The sequence below is a fragment of the Cygnus olor genome, chromosome Z (assembly GCF_009769625.2).
Source record: "Cygnus olor isolate bCygOlo1 chromosome Z, bCygOlo1.pri.v2, whole genome shotgun sequence".
Lineage (NCBI taxonomy): Eukaryota > Metazoa > Chordata > Aves > Anseriformes > Anatidae > Cygnus > Cygnus olor.
The window spans coordinates 61,773,125-61,789,595 of record NC_049198.1 but is presented as its reverse complement, the minus strand read 5'-3'; the positions used below and the strand labels follow the sequence as shown (position 1 = coordinate 61,789,595).

The 16,471-nt window shown below is 35.8% G+C and overlaps 1 protein-coding gene across 23 annotated transcripts in view; it reads left to right on the top strand.

The window, feature by feature from the left end:
* CSNK1G3 (casein kinase 1 gamma 3) overlaps nucleotides 1-16,471 on the top strand; it is a 75,070-nt gene that overhangs the window by 19,957 nt on the left and 38,642 nt on the right. For 22 of the 23 annotated variants that reach the window (XR_005815324.1, XM_040541335.1, XM_040541345.1 and 19 more), the window contains one exon: nucleotides 4,975-5,044. The exons of the other annotated variant lie outside the window; for it this stretch is intronic. Coding sequence is in view for 21 of the 22 variants with exons in the window: in XM_040541335.1 (XP_040397269.1) it covers nucleotides 4,975-5,044 (70 nt within the window). In the remaining variant the exon portion in view is untranslated. The remainder of the gene's footprint in view (nucleotides 1-4,974; nucleotides 5,045-16,471) is intronic. 23 annotated transcript variants of the gene reach the window in all.

Here is a 16,471-nt window from a genome sequence, read left to right as displayed (position 1 = left end):
TTCTTTTGCTGAATTTTTGCTTTTCTGTAGTTTTGCTTCTCCTGTTGGATAGCATGCCAGGACTCTGTAATGGTTAGGGAGGTTGTACCTGCTCATGGCATACATTCTTTTCCTTTTATAAACATTAGTTTAACAGCTTTTCCCCATGCCTAGCATTTATTTGCTTTTTGTGTTTTGCGAGCAGTCATCAGGTCTGTGCTCTTTGTTTTGTTAGCTTAATTAAGGCGCTCATAACTTCCTCTTCCTTTTAGTAATTGTCTGTACCTGTTGTAGTTCATGTTTACTGAATGAGGTAATTTGAATAATGCATGTATTCTAGTTTGAACAGCAACTGGTGGAAGATACGGTTGTAATACCTCTCCTGCACTATACTAAAACTGTATTTTAATTCCTTATGGCAGCATTGTACTATTTACTTACTGGTTTCGTGTGAGCAGCTGGTAGGAGAATCTGCTTTCTCCTATGCCAGATGTTTTGTATGTAAATGTAACCATATACCTTTTTCCAAAAGGATGGTGTGGGTTACTCCTGAAAGCTTGCTGGAGTATCTGTTACTGATGTTTAAACTAAATGGATTTTATGATTATTGTTATGACTTCAAATTTTCAGTGTGTTTAATATTTTCTCTCTTGTGCAGTGTACAAATATGTTCTTCTTCATGATACTTGTGGCAGTTTAGGGATTACTTGTGAAAGAAAAAATTTTAAACTATGTAATTTTGTTCTTACAACCCTTAGGCCTCTCACAGATACTCGTTTTAATTTATGAGGTTTATGTAAAAGTGTGTATTTATTGTAGTAAAACAGCTACTGTTCCAGGATCTTAATGCTTACAACCTATTTTCTTTCATTTGGGCCTTTATTTTGTTGGACAGGTAGTCAAGACTGAAAGGCCAGAACTGCTTTTTTTTTTTTTTTTAAACTGGAAAAAGAGTGTTAAGAATGGGTTTTGTGCTGTCTAACTGTAGGTTTCTACTGTTCTAGTAGTATGCAAACTAGTACCTTTTAATGAGGTAGTTCTGCAATTACATTACCATTTGGTGTACTGTAAATAGTTCCTAGCTAACCCTTTTATTTATTGCTAGATTTCCTTCTCTTAATACATGATTCTGTACTACGTTTGCACCTCGTATTTGTTATTCAGCTCTGTCTTCTCCTTCATTCATCTTCCCTTCTCCTTTGACTAACTTCTCCATTGCCCAAACATACCTCCATGGTAGGTTGCTGAAGCACTAACCAAATATCAACGGAAGGAATTTCTGCTTGAGCTACTTCTGCAAATAGCTTGATTTTCCTTTGTCTTTGTGAAAGCCTACAAATTATGAGGTAGTCACTGGTGCTTTTCATCTGTAATGCTTAGTTCATTGATTCATTAATCATCTAACTTCTTAGATTTTAGTCCATAAAAATTGTAAGAGGTTTGTGGGAAAGAAGATAGCAGTTCCAAGGCTAGAATGTTTTTTCCTTTTTTTTAAATTACTGCAGTCTAGAATGCTACCATTTCAAAACCTCTCTACTTGAAATGTGTAGACGAGTAAATCCAAATCACGTGCAACTCTGTTTAATAGACTGATCTTTTCCTTTAACAAGAACCCTACCTCTTACAGAAAATTTTCCTGAAAATAGCTTTTGTTTGCTTCTTAAGAAAATATCAAATAGAGACAGAATATACACTGAGTTCTCATTGGATTATTAAAAATATGAAAACTAGGTAGTAGGTGAATATTGTGCTTTAGGCTAACAAAGTTGTTGAAAACTTACAACGCTATGGATAAAGTAAAGTGTTTTGTCATGGACCTCGAGATGGAAAGGGCGTATCGTGAAAACTGTAGTAGCTTATTCCATGTCTTTGGAGCAAAAATAATTGCAATAAAAATGCATTATGAACTTGAAATGGATTTTGCATTTCAAATGTCTTTATCCTTTTGTCTGAATGTATAAGCATCCCACAAAAGAAAAAAAGAAATAAGGGAGAAAAGATTATGAATTAAGGAGCTGTTTTTTCTGCTTCTTTGGTAACCAGTACTTAGTCAACTGCATGCTAATTCTTTGATGGCAGGAAAATCTCAAACTCAGGTTGAACCCCAAGCCCCTCATTAAGAGGGAATGCTCTTCTGTGGCAAAAAGAAGCTATCTACATTAGTGAAACAGCTTTGAAATAATAATGGCTTAGATATTCGCCAAAGGATTCATAAGGAACTGTTCCAGTTCTGCAGTGTTCTGTAAATCACATTCACAATGTTGCTTTTACATTCAAGACTAATTATGTAAACCGAAAATATACTCAATTTCTTTAGTAAGAGGAGGAGCTGGCTTCAGAGTCTTTTGGGATTAATGTGGCATTTGAACAGTGCTTCAGTTTTGGATTCCCAAGCTTATTTTTAGTTCCTGAAATCTACTGGAACACTAATGAAAACAGAACCATGATGTGTTACTTCTTTTTTATTCTTGAATATAGTTCTCTTTTTAACAGTCAGGAATAAAAATGTTGTATGTAGTGTATCCTTCACTTTCATCTTACAGTGAAAGTTTACATGTAACATATCTTTTTTTCTGGATTTAAGCTTATGTATCCTATTCTTCTAATTTTCCCGTGGTTCTCTCCATACTTCAAAGTACGATATGTAGGAACAAAACTAATTGTGTATGCATAGTAGGTTATTGTTCTTGCCCTCTCACTAGTTTTCTTGAATGAAAAAAATTATTTCCTTTGTATGTTTGTAGCTACTCAACAGTCAATAAAGCATCTAAGCTACTTACACATGCATGCAATTGCAGAAAACTCTCAATCAGTAAACTCTCAATCAGTAAATAAATTACAACTACATTTTGTTAAATTTTTCTGCATTACTGGAGGCAGTAAAAGTGTTAACACTGTCTATCTCCTAGACAGGATTTTAACTTAGTCTTTATCTAGTGGCCAGCTGGCAAGTAGACTTGTTAGACTGTTTGTGAACCTGTACCTTTTGGAGACTTAAGAACTTTTCTGCTGATGACCTGAACAAGTGCCATTTATTTGAAGACGCGTCAATGTAGATGTTTGTGTCCAAAATAGAATTCTTTTCCCTAGGAATCTCCATTTTTTTTTCTTGGCTATTCACATAAATTTAATATATGCAAGCTGTTTTTCTTCCTCGTTATGGGACCATACTACAATATTGAATAGTGAGAAATTGATAGTGTCTTGTCTTGTTGTGTTAAACTGATGCAGAGTTTTATGGACTACAATATTTTACACTTAGCAAAGTTGCAAGCTTTAATTAATGTATGTATACATTAATGTATGTACATAGTGTAACTGTTAGATTTGTATAATACCACTGCAGGCAAACTGGTAGCAAAATTTTTGTGTAGTTCTGTAAAAGGTTAAAATGTTTTATGCTTTAGAGTGGATTTATTTAAATGTTTGAAAGCTGTATACTGAGGTTAATAATTGCACTTATTTGCTGAGACCCATATTTACAGTAATATGCTTTAAGTGAAATCTGTCTTTAATATGTGATAATAAATTTCAAGTATTCTCATAAACTGGAAGTGAGAGCTTTTGGTGGCCCAGCTAGTGTAGCTTAACAACTGTGTGTAAAGGTTTAACACCTTTTTGTTTTCAGAAAGTTCTTGCTCAGTTCTTTGCAAAAATTTCCAGTAAGCAACTAGAGTGAATGCTGTGGAGGATAAAAACATATATTAAATTGTGCTTAGTTTTTGTAAAAGCTGCTGTGTTGGCCTCTTTTTACTTGTGGTCCTCAACTTTTGGCGTCCTGCCAGAATCAAATAACAAATGGATTCTGACAGGGATTTTGGCTGTAGCACGAGCAGCAATTTGAAACATCTGAGTGTTGGAGGGAGATGGGTTGAGGAAGGGAACTCGGCTTCTTACAATTGCAGATTGGCTTATGGCTTCTATAGCCCGGATGCACGACTTGGAAAGAACATAGGTTAATGAGCTGTTAGCTTCTTGAGAAGATGATGTGAGGAAAGAGATGAGTACCTTGCCCAAGCTTTTCCTGAAAATTGACATTCAGCACTATCTGTTGTTGTTGGTAAGTGTTCGTATTAACAATCTTCCAAGTACATGCTGCAATTCCAGTAGCAGCAGTCGGTGCAGGAATAATTAGCAGTTAATGTCCAAATTGTCACTGACTCACTAGGAGATATCATATATCACAATAAACCAGGCTTATCTTCTAGAAGGTGCTCTAGGAAATTACTTTAACAATCTTATGATAAAGTAGTATTTACTTTGGAAAGGGAAATACTCAAGAAGTTCGTGCTTAGATTTAGGCTGCTTGTGTGTTCCTGTGTTTGATATCATGTCACTTTATTCTGAGATTTTGCAATATTAATAAGTATGACACAGAACTAAGATTTCATTAACCTATGTAAGCAATGCCAGGGAAAAAAGGTTTAAAAACAAAGTTATTTTGGTGCTTTTTTTTGTACTTAAAGTTTTAGAATGATGCAACTTAATCTGTGTTAGGATATGGCTATTTGGTGAAAGGATTTATTTTTTCTCCTGATCCTAGCATAAAACTATTTTTGTTGATAAAAATGCATTTATCATGTATAGCAGGAATGTGGACTGTCTGATTTGTTAAGCTCCATACCGATGCTACCTTTTGTCTGAGAGCTTTGACACATACTCTGGGGAGACAAAGGTTTTTTTTTTTTTTTTTGTTTTGTTTTTGTTTTTGTTTTTTTGTTACTCCATTGAGGGTCTGGGAATCAGTTTGCAAGTTGGACTACAGGATAGTGGAGTGATACAAGATGTAAAAGCCCTCTACACTACAGTGTCACCTGTCTGGGCTTTGTTTCCTAGCTTCCTAATTACCTGTCGGTTTGGAGGGAATGTTCAAACTTTTCATGTATCTTGGGAGCAACAGGGTTAGTTTGGCTGGTAGTAGGTTAGTGTATTAGTTTTTTAGGGTTCAGCAGGAGGCTCAATGGCTTTTAAATGTTGTCTTTGTTTTTAAATCAGGAGCCAATGAAGTCGAGAGCACCACAGCTACATTTGGAATACAGATTCTACAAGCAGCTAGGATCTGGAGGTAAAAAGCAGTATCATTTGTTTTACTGTAATGTAATACAGTATGCATTTTTCACAGCAATTTTCTCATTTAGGGGTGAATCTTATTTAATGAAGTGTCCCTAGGTACTTAAAGCAGGAAAAAGACCCATAATCAGTGGATTAATATACACGTTCTTCTGGTATTGTAAAATTTCTGTTCTTCTTTAAAGTGTCTGAAATCCTCAGACTACTTAATAAACATAAAATATCACACAAATCATACCAAATCATTCAACTAAGCAGTCTTAAAATTTATAAAGTGTTTTCTCTTTGAATAAACACTATAAATAAATTGCTGATCTAATAATATTTTTGTTTAAAGTTGATAAGATATTTAAATAGCTTTAGTCTTAGTTTTACTTCAATTCCATTGATACTATCTGTATGCTGCTTATTATTTTAGACTCTAAAACACATATTAAAAAAAAGCTTAAATGCAGAGGAGACTTGCTTGTTTCATTCCTGTTGGTGCTTTTATACCCAGAAATACCCTTGTGATTGTTCCCTCAGTTGTCCAGTTTTCACCTTTTCCTGCTATAGGTGAGCTATCCCTAGTATTTTTAATGTAATTTTGCAACTTTCACAAAACTATAGGCACTTAGCAAGAAATAAAGCTTCTTGTACTGAAAGTGAGTACAAATCTTCCCTAAATTAGTTATATAACTAGGAAGAATATAAGTTGCTTGAAAATGTTCTTGAATTCCTAGAATAGTTTTTCATAGGTCATGTAGTTACTTTTTTTTTCAATTTTTAGTAATGTTTCTTTTGCAAAATGGGCTATTTTGTTTATACTTTATTTTTACATGCAAACTATTTTTTTTCCTGTCAAAGGCTGTTTTTAATTGTGATCTTAAAGTTATGTTTAATCTGCAATGAAGTGCTGTTTAAGCGGAAAAGTGCTCCCCAAAAGTCAGGGAATACAAAATAGACGTGCCGCTTGTATATTATTGCCTTGAATGTATGTGTTATGATGAATTTTAATTAATACTTTTTAATACTACTTTTATTTTTTAGAATTCAGGATCTTATATTTATTGATACACAGATTGGATGATGTTTCTCTGGTTGAGTAGCTTTCAAAATTTTGTCCTCTTGTTTAAAGATCCTCTGTTGGGAAACACAGTTTCTAAACCTTTTACTTCATGTAGAACTTCGTGTTTGATGCTGTTGCACCAGGAACGTTTCTTCAGAAAGAACTCCTCATAAGATATGATAATGTCTATTCCTTCTAATAGATGGAAAATTAAGTTGCAGACTGTCTCATCAAAATCTTGAGTCTTACATGCTTGCTAATGTGAGAAAACTGTCAGGGTACAATGTCTTTTTTTTAGTAGTTGTAAATTGTTAACGTACACTAGGCTGGTATTCTGAAAGAGCAGATAAATTAAAAGCAGAGATCTTAATCCCTTAGCTAATGAGACAGTCATAGTTGTATAGTCTGTTTTACTTCTGATATTATTCAGTCTTCAAAACTCTGGGTAGCAACAACTTGATCACCTGTTCAGTTACCTTATAGTGTTGTTAAGTGCTGTAAAGGAGAATAAACTCTGATTCTTTGTATATTGACTGAAGATGATGAGGTCTTTGGTGTGACCTTCTCTATGTTTTCCAAGTAACTTTCCAAGTCTTTTTATTAAAAAGTGAAAGCCTCCCACATCAAGCCTAGAACCCTTTTAAGCTTCTTTTGAGACTTGTCTGACTTTCTCAAGCATCCCACTTGAGATTCATTTTAGTGGGTTGTGTGGGATACACCATGAAGAAAGTGATATTCATGCTTCCATATTCCTAGAGAGAAGTTCAAAACCTTGTTGTCTCCTTTTCTTTCTGCAACACTCTTTTCCCATCTTTGCCAGAATTGGCCGCTTATGTGTAGGAACCCATTCAACCTAAGAAACTTGTAGAAGAAAAATTGCAGAATTATATATTTTCTATCCTCATGTAATTTGAGGCAATCTGTTTTAGTTCATTTTTTTTGGCATGCATGTTTCAGTCAGATGTGGGTGTAAGAATTTTTCACATGTGAACAGCTGAAAACCATGATGGAGGATGGACCAAGTGATAAATCTTATACTAGTTCTGACTATATAGGCAGTGTTGCTTTTTAAGCAGTGATTGTATTTTTGTCAGAGAGTAAACTGATGAAAATGTATCTTCATTGTACAAGCGGCATTAGGAGGTATAAAAATAGCTGTCATTGCTAGAAGTCTTAACTGTAGTAATTGTGAGCAGATTGGTTTCTCTGATAAGATATTACTCATTGGAGTATCAGTTCCAGTTGTCTGGAGCCTTCTGGCTTCTAAAAGTCCGTATTTGCAGGCTTTCATCATGAAGTTGTTTTTTTCTCAAACAGTTTTTTATTTATGCAAAACTTTACATAATTTAGGTGGTAGTTAATACTTGAGAGTAAACTGAGTTTGTATTTAATTGTAGTAAATATCTTCCATTTGTTCTCCACATCTCTACATGCATTCATATAAATTAATAGTAAGTGACTACTAAAAATTGGTATAGTGAGTGTGAACCGATTTTTCAGAAGTAACTGTGGGAAAAGGGTATAACATATTAATTTCTTTTCCAATTCTGAGAAGTGGCAGAGCCATTGTTTTCTGAAGACAGATAACTTCATTTTTCACAAATAAGAACTATGAATTCCACAGGTGATGCTACAAACAGCCATGGTGACTGTGAAATAACCTGAGGCTTAAGGGGTACTTTGTAGCTCCTGTGAAATCACAGTTTATTTGGGGTGTTGGCATGGGAAGAAGGCTCTGATGTGAATTAATAGTTCTGGAAGTAAATAAGGTTATTTTCCTGAAATAACCTTCTCGAAGTCAAGTAAACAGTGTTATTGGGCAGTCTATTACCTTGCTTTCTAACAATTTTTAACAGAGTAGCTTGGTGTTTCCTTTATCTTATGAATTCCTTTGGTGGAAAGATTAACATTTTGAAATTCGATATTTTCTTGGTATTCCTTTATCTCTAGCCAGTATTTGCCTGCTACAGGTCTACTTATTTCTATAATATCCATTTTTCTTTCTTTTGTAGTGGATTTGTGACTTAAAGATTAAAAAATAATAACAATAATACTGTGATTAGACTTACTCTTTTGCTTTCTTTTGTTTCTTGAATGCCATGAATGGGTGGAAGATGTGCTTGGGTGCAAAAAGCATTTTGAGAGGGAGATCTCTTGTAATTCTCCTCTCTGACAGAACAAAAGAGTCAAGGAAAAAATAGGCAAGAAATATGCATGTAAAACCAGAAACATTTCAAAACTGTTTCCCTTTGGAAAGAATCTGCGTATAAAGGACGCTAAATCAGCCTCAGATAGGCTTCTTACTGAACATGCCTGTCAATGTTCAGTAGAATGTAGGAGTTTGTCAGGAAAAAAAAGTGAGGTCTCTTTCTTAAACAGGAAACATTTTATCTACTATGGGGCTACTCTTGAAACATTTTGAATTACTCAGAGGAATGGATCTAAACTTCCTAAAAGTAGTTCTTAAATCATTTTAAAGATGTAACTAATTTTGGTCACATCATAATTTACTTTTCATTATAAGTTTTATGTAGACCAGTAGAGATTTTTCTGAATATTGCTTTTCTTTTTTTCTACTATAACTTTGTTTAGTAGTTGTGGGCAGGAGAATCTTGCTTGAAGTTCAAACTTTATGAGTATGGTATGTGATCATTTAGTTGTTGGTATGCCGAAGTTTCTAGCTAAGTGAATAAGCACCAACAGATGAAATTTGAGATACCTTGAATTCTAATATAATTTTAGTTAAAATTATTTTTCTTAAAACCCAGTAAGAAAAGATAAGAAAAACAGATACATCAGTTATAGCACAGTACTACAAATAAAACTCCAGCAGAGTTCTTATCTGAAATTATACTAGGACTTTTAGCATGAATAAAAAGTTAAGTGAAGAAAAAAAAGTTCAGTTTTGTATGCTTTCATTTATTTTGTGGTAGTTATCTTTCACACTAAATCTTTCCCTTCATGATAAGAAGGTGAACTTCAGATATCAGCTCTTTTTCACATTTTACGTCTGTGAATAACCCTTACCGACATAGGGTCTGTAATTTAACCACACCCAAACTCAGTGTGCTTTTCTATTCGGAAAGACTGTGTCAGAGAAATCAGTAGCTGTTGGCTCACTTCAACTTTTGAGGAGTAAAGCTGAGAATTTTTTTTTAATGTGGGACTTAATGGTCCCTCATGAGTGAAAACTTCCAAGGAAGGAAGTTTTCCAAGGAAGACAGGTAGGAATTTACAGTATGGTTCAGTTTTGTCTTAAAATAAAGAGTCTGCATACACGTTAAAGAAGTTGTTTTGTATGTGTTTGAGAGTATAAAAGCTATTCAACTTCTTACTGATTTTTTTTCTTACATCTCTTAACAAATCTGTAGGCCATTGATTGTAATGGCTGGAAGCCTCTACAAGAGAGTGAGATCTCATACCCATCTGACAAGTAGAACAAAGGCAGACAGCTGCTGCTGCCATAGCAAGCTTCTGTCTGCAGTGCTGCTGACTAACTGAGAACAGTGTTACGAACAGTGTTACCTGTCCAGAGCAACAAGGAGGACCCATTGTTAGATTTTATTTTTTTCATTTGAGATAATTTGTGAAAGAGACAAAGATCTGTTTAGCTCTGGATTATTCTAATCCTGAAATTGCTGCATTAACATTTCATGCTGAGTCCAATATTGGTAATATTTTATTTTTCTTAACTTTTGTACATCTGTTCTTTCAGATGAAGTTTAGTTGACTCTTCAAATCGGCAGTTAAATAATGTTTCTTACAGTGCAATCAAAATGTGACACGTGACCAATGAAGGTATAAGAGATGCATTTGTTCTGTGGAAAACAGTATAGTGTCTTAAGTGGTTTTGGCCACTGTGAAAAGAATGCTAAGTACTGCATTCTGTACATGACAATCTTTTCTACAGATGGATACTAGTAGACATGTGGTAATATGTTCTGCATTAGTATCTAAAAATACATGTAGCTTTCTGTTCTGAGGTAATAAGAGCCTACCTTAGACATTAAAAAAAATCATACTACTTGGATGTTTATAATAAAAAAAAGTTACTCTTGGTTGGAGGACATTGCAGTGTGGTTGTAATGCGATTTTCAACGATACAGAAGCCAATAGATCATGTGTGTATATATTGGCTGGTAAAACAACGTTAGTTTAAGAACAGGACTATGTAAGAGAAGCTACAGCCAGGGAAGTAGTAAGCATTTTTGCAAGCTTGTCAACTGAGGAGTAGAATCTACTCACTGTTTTGGCAATTGGGGTCAGCTGAATATTTATTTTAGCATTTGGAGCATGTCAGGATTCTCTGTGTTGATAACTGGGTTTTGATTTGGGAAAGTAGCAGAAGTGGTTTGAAATATCTTTTTTCTTTTAATTTTTTGGTGCAGAATATGTTAAACTAAACATTTATTACAAGGTACTTTCTACACCATTTAATGTTGCTTTGGTAGAGTAGACATTGCTGGTCATAGTTCTTTCTTCTTTGTTGGAAAGTTGTTTGTCAAGCTGAAGGTGAAGAGTAAAGTTGGTGTTCAGTACTCTTTCCTGTAGGTAAAGACCAAAATATTTAAGGTAATGAAAATAAAATTGTTCCTCTAATTTCAGTTCAGACCAACTTGATCGTGGAGGACAAAACGAAAGGTTTGAATGTTCATTGCCAACTTCTCAATTTTTTTTGTACAGCCCTTTCAGGGTATAGAATGCATGATTAACCATCCTTTTAATTTCCAGTATCTGCCCATCTTTACTGATAGGAGAGTGTTTTTTTTCTACTGTTTCGCAGTACACTACTAAAAAAAAAAAAAAATACTAATTCTGTATGGGAGAGGATTTCCTATTGCTACAGAGGTCAATCCGTTGATCACTTCTGACTTATTGCCAGGGCCGTGGCCAGCTTACCTTCATAAGTAAGGGAGGTAGTTTGTTTCCTCCGCAGGGTGACACTTATAATGGAAAAAAGGTGGTTTCAGGTGCTGACACCATACCAGGATGGTATCAGCATTTCTGATCTGATCTGCTCTAACTCCTCCCAACACCACGATGACTCCTAATTCTCAGGGCGCTGAGCCTCATGTCCTACTACCCTCTCCTTTGCAACCCATTGATCCCAGTACATGACAGCTACCAATGTTCTGGTACCATGGCACAGCGTAGTACCAAATGTGATCAGAAAAGTGTCATCCATGTGTCAGTTCAGGATAGCCTTAATTATATACATATACATATTTATGACTTCTTGTGTATTTGGCTTTGAGTTATTGCAGTTTCTTAACCTGCCTGTGTATCTTGCTAGCAGACATTCGATATATACTCAGTGATTTTTTTTGTAATGCTACATGAACGTTGCTTAGAACCATATTCTTAGGTAAGTGGTGGGAATTTGCTCCTGAACTGAACACTGATTTTTTTTTTAAATTCTTTTAGTACTGCTGTCCTACATACACTTTTGTTCTATTTTCACTAGGGATGGTATGTAGAAGAACAAACAGTAAGTGATTTTTGTGTTTTAGGCAAGTCTTTTCTAGCATTTCATTTAAAGAAATGTGCAGAATTTTTGCAATTTATATTTGAAGTATTCTTCCCTAGAATTAGTTCAGGAGATCTGTTAAGAAATGCAGTTGTGCAGATTTAAATTTAATTTACATGTGTATGTGTTAATGATTTTGAGAAATGGTAATTACTGACTGTAAGAAGCCTGGCTTCATACATTACTTCAGAAATACTGAAGTAACGGTGCTTATATATTATGTCCTTGTTTAGTTTGCTGTTTTGCAGTCATGTGCAGGGATGATTGTGGTTTCCATAGCTGTAAAGTGCTGAGTTTCTGAGATTGTATGGCCTTCTGCATATGCTGCTTTGGTTTTCTGTATGCATGCTTTTGTGTATGCTGCTTTGCTTCAACTTGAAAACCACATGCGGCATTATCCTGCAATTCTGTCATCACTTCTTTCCTGGAGGATTCAGGTCAGATGCTGCACTCTTAGTGAGGAATCCTTGTATGGTGGCAGGTTGTTGAATTGAATTGTTGACAGTATCAATACAAATGTGCCGTGGAAGACAGCTCATACTGCATTTCTTCGGTATCTTGAGCTCGGATTATTTCAGTGTCTCTTGAGTTGCTATATATGAAAAGTAAAACTACAAATAAAAGACAGTGAAATGTAGGAAACTGAATACAGGATAGTGTGTTCTATAATTGCAATCTTGTGTATTTTACTGTCATTTAGGACTCTGATTTAACCGACAATCTAAGTAATAAGATATAATAGGTCATTTCAGTAGGTGTGTTTCTCAACTGGATTTGGAAGAAACTATAAAATGACATTGATATTAAAATAAAACGCTGAACAGTCACCTGTCCAATAGCTTTACCAATTACAGATTTTATTTTTTAGTGATATTGAGTTACTGGTCACACATCCCATCAGTAAAAATTTTTGAATCCCCCCTTTATGTGTATTTATAAAATAAGTGTACCACTGTATTAATATTATGTACATTAAAAGATGTACAAAATGAGAAATTAAAGGGATGAGATACAGCTTAAATAGTATTTAATATATATATTGTACACAATCTTGCTCTTTAAAAAAATTACTGCCTCAGTGAGAGTTATGTGCTTGAATATACTTCATTTTTCAAAAAAACTCTTGTTTTTGTACTTTGTGATACAGTGATTTGAATGTCTGGCTCAAAGTTTGGTTTGAGTTTGTTTTAATAACTGTCGTAAGTGGAAAATGTTCCTCACAAAGATATATAGATCCAAATGGAAGAAGTGCATCTCTGGCTGTGGTTACTAAATCGTGGTACTTGTTTTTAATCCCATTCATTACTTATTCTGCTTTTTATATTTAATTCCACTATTTTTCATCTTTCCAGATGTTAATCACTTGTTCTTGAAAACTAATCAGAAGATATTAAATTTTCGTATTTTTAGCAAATAGGTTCAAAATGCAGTTAAACTCTTTAGGAGATTTATGAATTGGTTAGAAAATTCTGTTTCCAGGTGTAAGTGTAAAATAGTTTGCAAGAGATTTTTTTCCAGGTCAGATTGCATTGTTTTGCTCAATGAAATCACTTAAAAATGGAAACATTTCCAAACATCAGTTTCTAAAATGCTGTCTCCATAGCACAAGTTTCTTTTGAAAATCAGCTACATTCTTGCTCATTGTTCAAAATGTCACCTTCACCCTTATGTGACGTCCTATTTTTTGAACAATCTGTGAAGTAGCCTACTACTGGCAGCCACTTGTATTCACAGAGGAGGTCAACATATTTGGAAGTCTTGTCTTTTTGTAAAAGAAAAATATGCAACTCCTCTTTAAGTTCAACTTCTTGAAGATCTTTGCCACAAGATAATTGGTAAGCAGAAGATTTTTCGTGGTTAAGCGCCTGTTTGAGCAACGGTTATACTGACAATTTTTCCATAAAACATGTTGTTTATTGTCATTTAGTGTTGAGAGTATATCGACTCCAGTACATCTTTCTGGTAGTGATTCTGAAGAAAGTTATGTGTATGCTTTTATCAAAGTATAACCTAACAAAAACCATAAGCTGAGTTGTATTTGAAATGTGTAGTCTAACCCACCTGTATGCCAAAACTTCCACACTGACTAATTTGTCCTAATAGTTGTTTGCTTGAGTCTTCAGCAGTATGTTCTTGTCTTCTGATGGTACTTGCTGACAAAGGAATGCACTTCAGTTTGACACCATCTTTTTCTTAATGCATTATTTTCAACCATTTTTACTACAGCAGGAAGATCAAGTGTTTCCTCAAGGGTCTTTGGCTTTTTGTGTCTTGCTATTAACAAATTTTGAAAGACACTGCCAAAGATTTATCATAGAATTTAGTGAAATGATATAAAGGTTGTGGATTCAATAACACATGTCTTGAAATGCTACTGAAAATAATTGTAGAGGCTTGTTTTTCATGTTCTGGATGCTTAGTTTTAAGGTTTTTTTTAAATGTTCAGTTTTTTAAATGTTTTTCTAACTGCAGTTCCTTCATACTATCACTAGCTAATATATCAAAGCATAATAAACACTCAGGGTGAGGTTCTTTGTTAATAAGAGTGGATGTAAATCCATATTTCAAATAGTTTTCTTGATATTTTCCATTTTTGGCCATTTTTTTCTTTGAAAAGATTATCACTGTTTATAATGTGGCAGGTGAAGAGCTTATACTACAGTAGAAGTGTCTGCCCTGCCTTGTTCTTGTTTGCTCATGTTTGCATTATAAGCACTGTTTTCAGTCTGTTTTCTTTTGGAGGAGTCTTTTTGTACTGCTCCGCCATTTTGTGAGGGGTAGCCTAGTTAAAACTAGACAATATAGTCTATAAATCCACTTAACTGGGCACACGTAATCTGCAGCACACTGCAATATGCTGTAAACGGGTGAAGGAACAAGGATGATACGTTTGTCATCTCCACATCTCCATGTTCCTTTGATCATCCACGTGACCCTTCTCTGGACTCACTCTAGTAGGTCTATGTCCTTCTTGTGTTGGGGACCCCAGAGCTGAACACAGTGTTCCAGGTGGGGTCTCACGAGAGCAGAATAGAGATGGAGGATTGCCTCCCTTGCCTTGCTGGCCATGCTACTTTTGACGCAGCTCAGGGTATGCTTGGCTTTCTGGGCTGCAAGTGCACATTGCCAGCTCATGTTGAGCTTCTCATCAACCACCATCCACAAGTCCTTCTCAGAGATGGTCTCAATCTGTTCTCCACCCAGCATGTATTTGTGCTTGGGATTGCCCTGACCCAGTGCAGGACACTGCCCTTGACCTTTTTGAGTCTCATGAGGTTTGCACAGGCCCACCTCTCAAGCCTGTCCAGGTCCCTCCAGATGGCATCCTTTCCCTCCAGTGTGTTGACACCAAGCTCTGTGGTGTGGTCATCAGAAAACTTGCTGAGCGTGCACTGCATCCTACTGTCCACATAGCTGACAAAGATGTTAAACAGCACCAGTCCCAATACTGACTCTTGAGGACCACCACTTGTCTCTGATCTCTACCTGGACATTGAGCCATTGACTGCGGCTACTTGTGTGACCATTCAGCCAATTCCTTACCAATCAAGTGGTCCACCTGTCACATCCATGTCTCCAATTTAGAGACAAGGATATCATGCGAGACAGTGTCAAATGCTTTGCATGAGTCCAGATAGATGATGTCAGTTGCTCTTCTCCTATCCACCAATTCTGTAACTACATCACAGAAGGCTGCCAGGTTTGTCCAGCATGATCTGCCCTTAGTGTATCCATGTTGGCTGTCACCAGTCACCTCTTTATTTTCAATGTGCCTTAGCACAGTTTCCAGGAGGATCTGCTCCATGATCTTGCCAGGCACAGAGGTGAGACTGACTGGTCCGTAGATCCCCAGGTCTTCCTTTTATCCCTTTTTAAAAATGGGGGTTATGATTCACCTCTTCCAGTCAGTGTGAACTTCACCAGACTGCCACGAGTTCTCATATGTGATGGGTAGCTTAGCACCTTCATCTGCCTATTCCTTCAGGACCCCTGTGGCTATATCTCATCAAGCACCATGGACTTGTGGTCCTTTAGGTTCCTTAACTGGTCTTGAACCTGATCTTCTCCTAGAGTGCACAGTTCTTTTTTCTCCCAGTCCCTGCCTTTGCCTTTTGGGACCTGGGCTATGTGGCTATAGCACTTGCCAGTGAAAACTGATGCAAAAATGTCACTGAGTACTTCAGCCTTCTCCATATCCTAAGTAAACAGGTTCCCTTCCAGATAGGGCTCACAATTTCCCTAGTTTTCTTTTTATCACTGATGTACCTATGGAAGCCTTGTTGCCCATGATGTCCCTAGCCAAATTTAATTCTAATAAGGCTTTAGCTTTCATAACCTATCCCTAGCTTCTCAGATGATTTCTCTATACCTCTCAGGCTACCTGTCCATGCTTCTACCCTCTGTAGGCCTTCTTTTTCTGTTTGAGTTTGGCTAGGAGCAGCTTGTTCCTCGATGCAGGTCTCCTGATGTTTTTGCCTGACTTCCTCTTTGTTGGAATATATTGCTCCTGAGCTTGGAGGAGGTGATCACTGAATATTAACCAACTCTCTTGGGCCCCTCTTCCTTCCAGGGCTTTGTCCAATGGTATTCTACCAAGGAGATGCCTGAAGAGGCCAAAGTCTGCTCTCTTGAAGTCCAGGGTAGCACAGTTTTATAAAACATGAATTAATGTTGGAAATATGGTATACTCTATAATTTACATGGTGCTGTATAGCACATAAAATATAAAATATAACATCAAATATAACGTTCTATAACCTTCTACATAAATAAATGAAATAATTTCTGGATAGCTGTTATATTAACAAAAATATAATATACTTTAAGTGTGGCAAAATTGCTTCGAA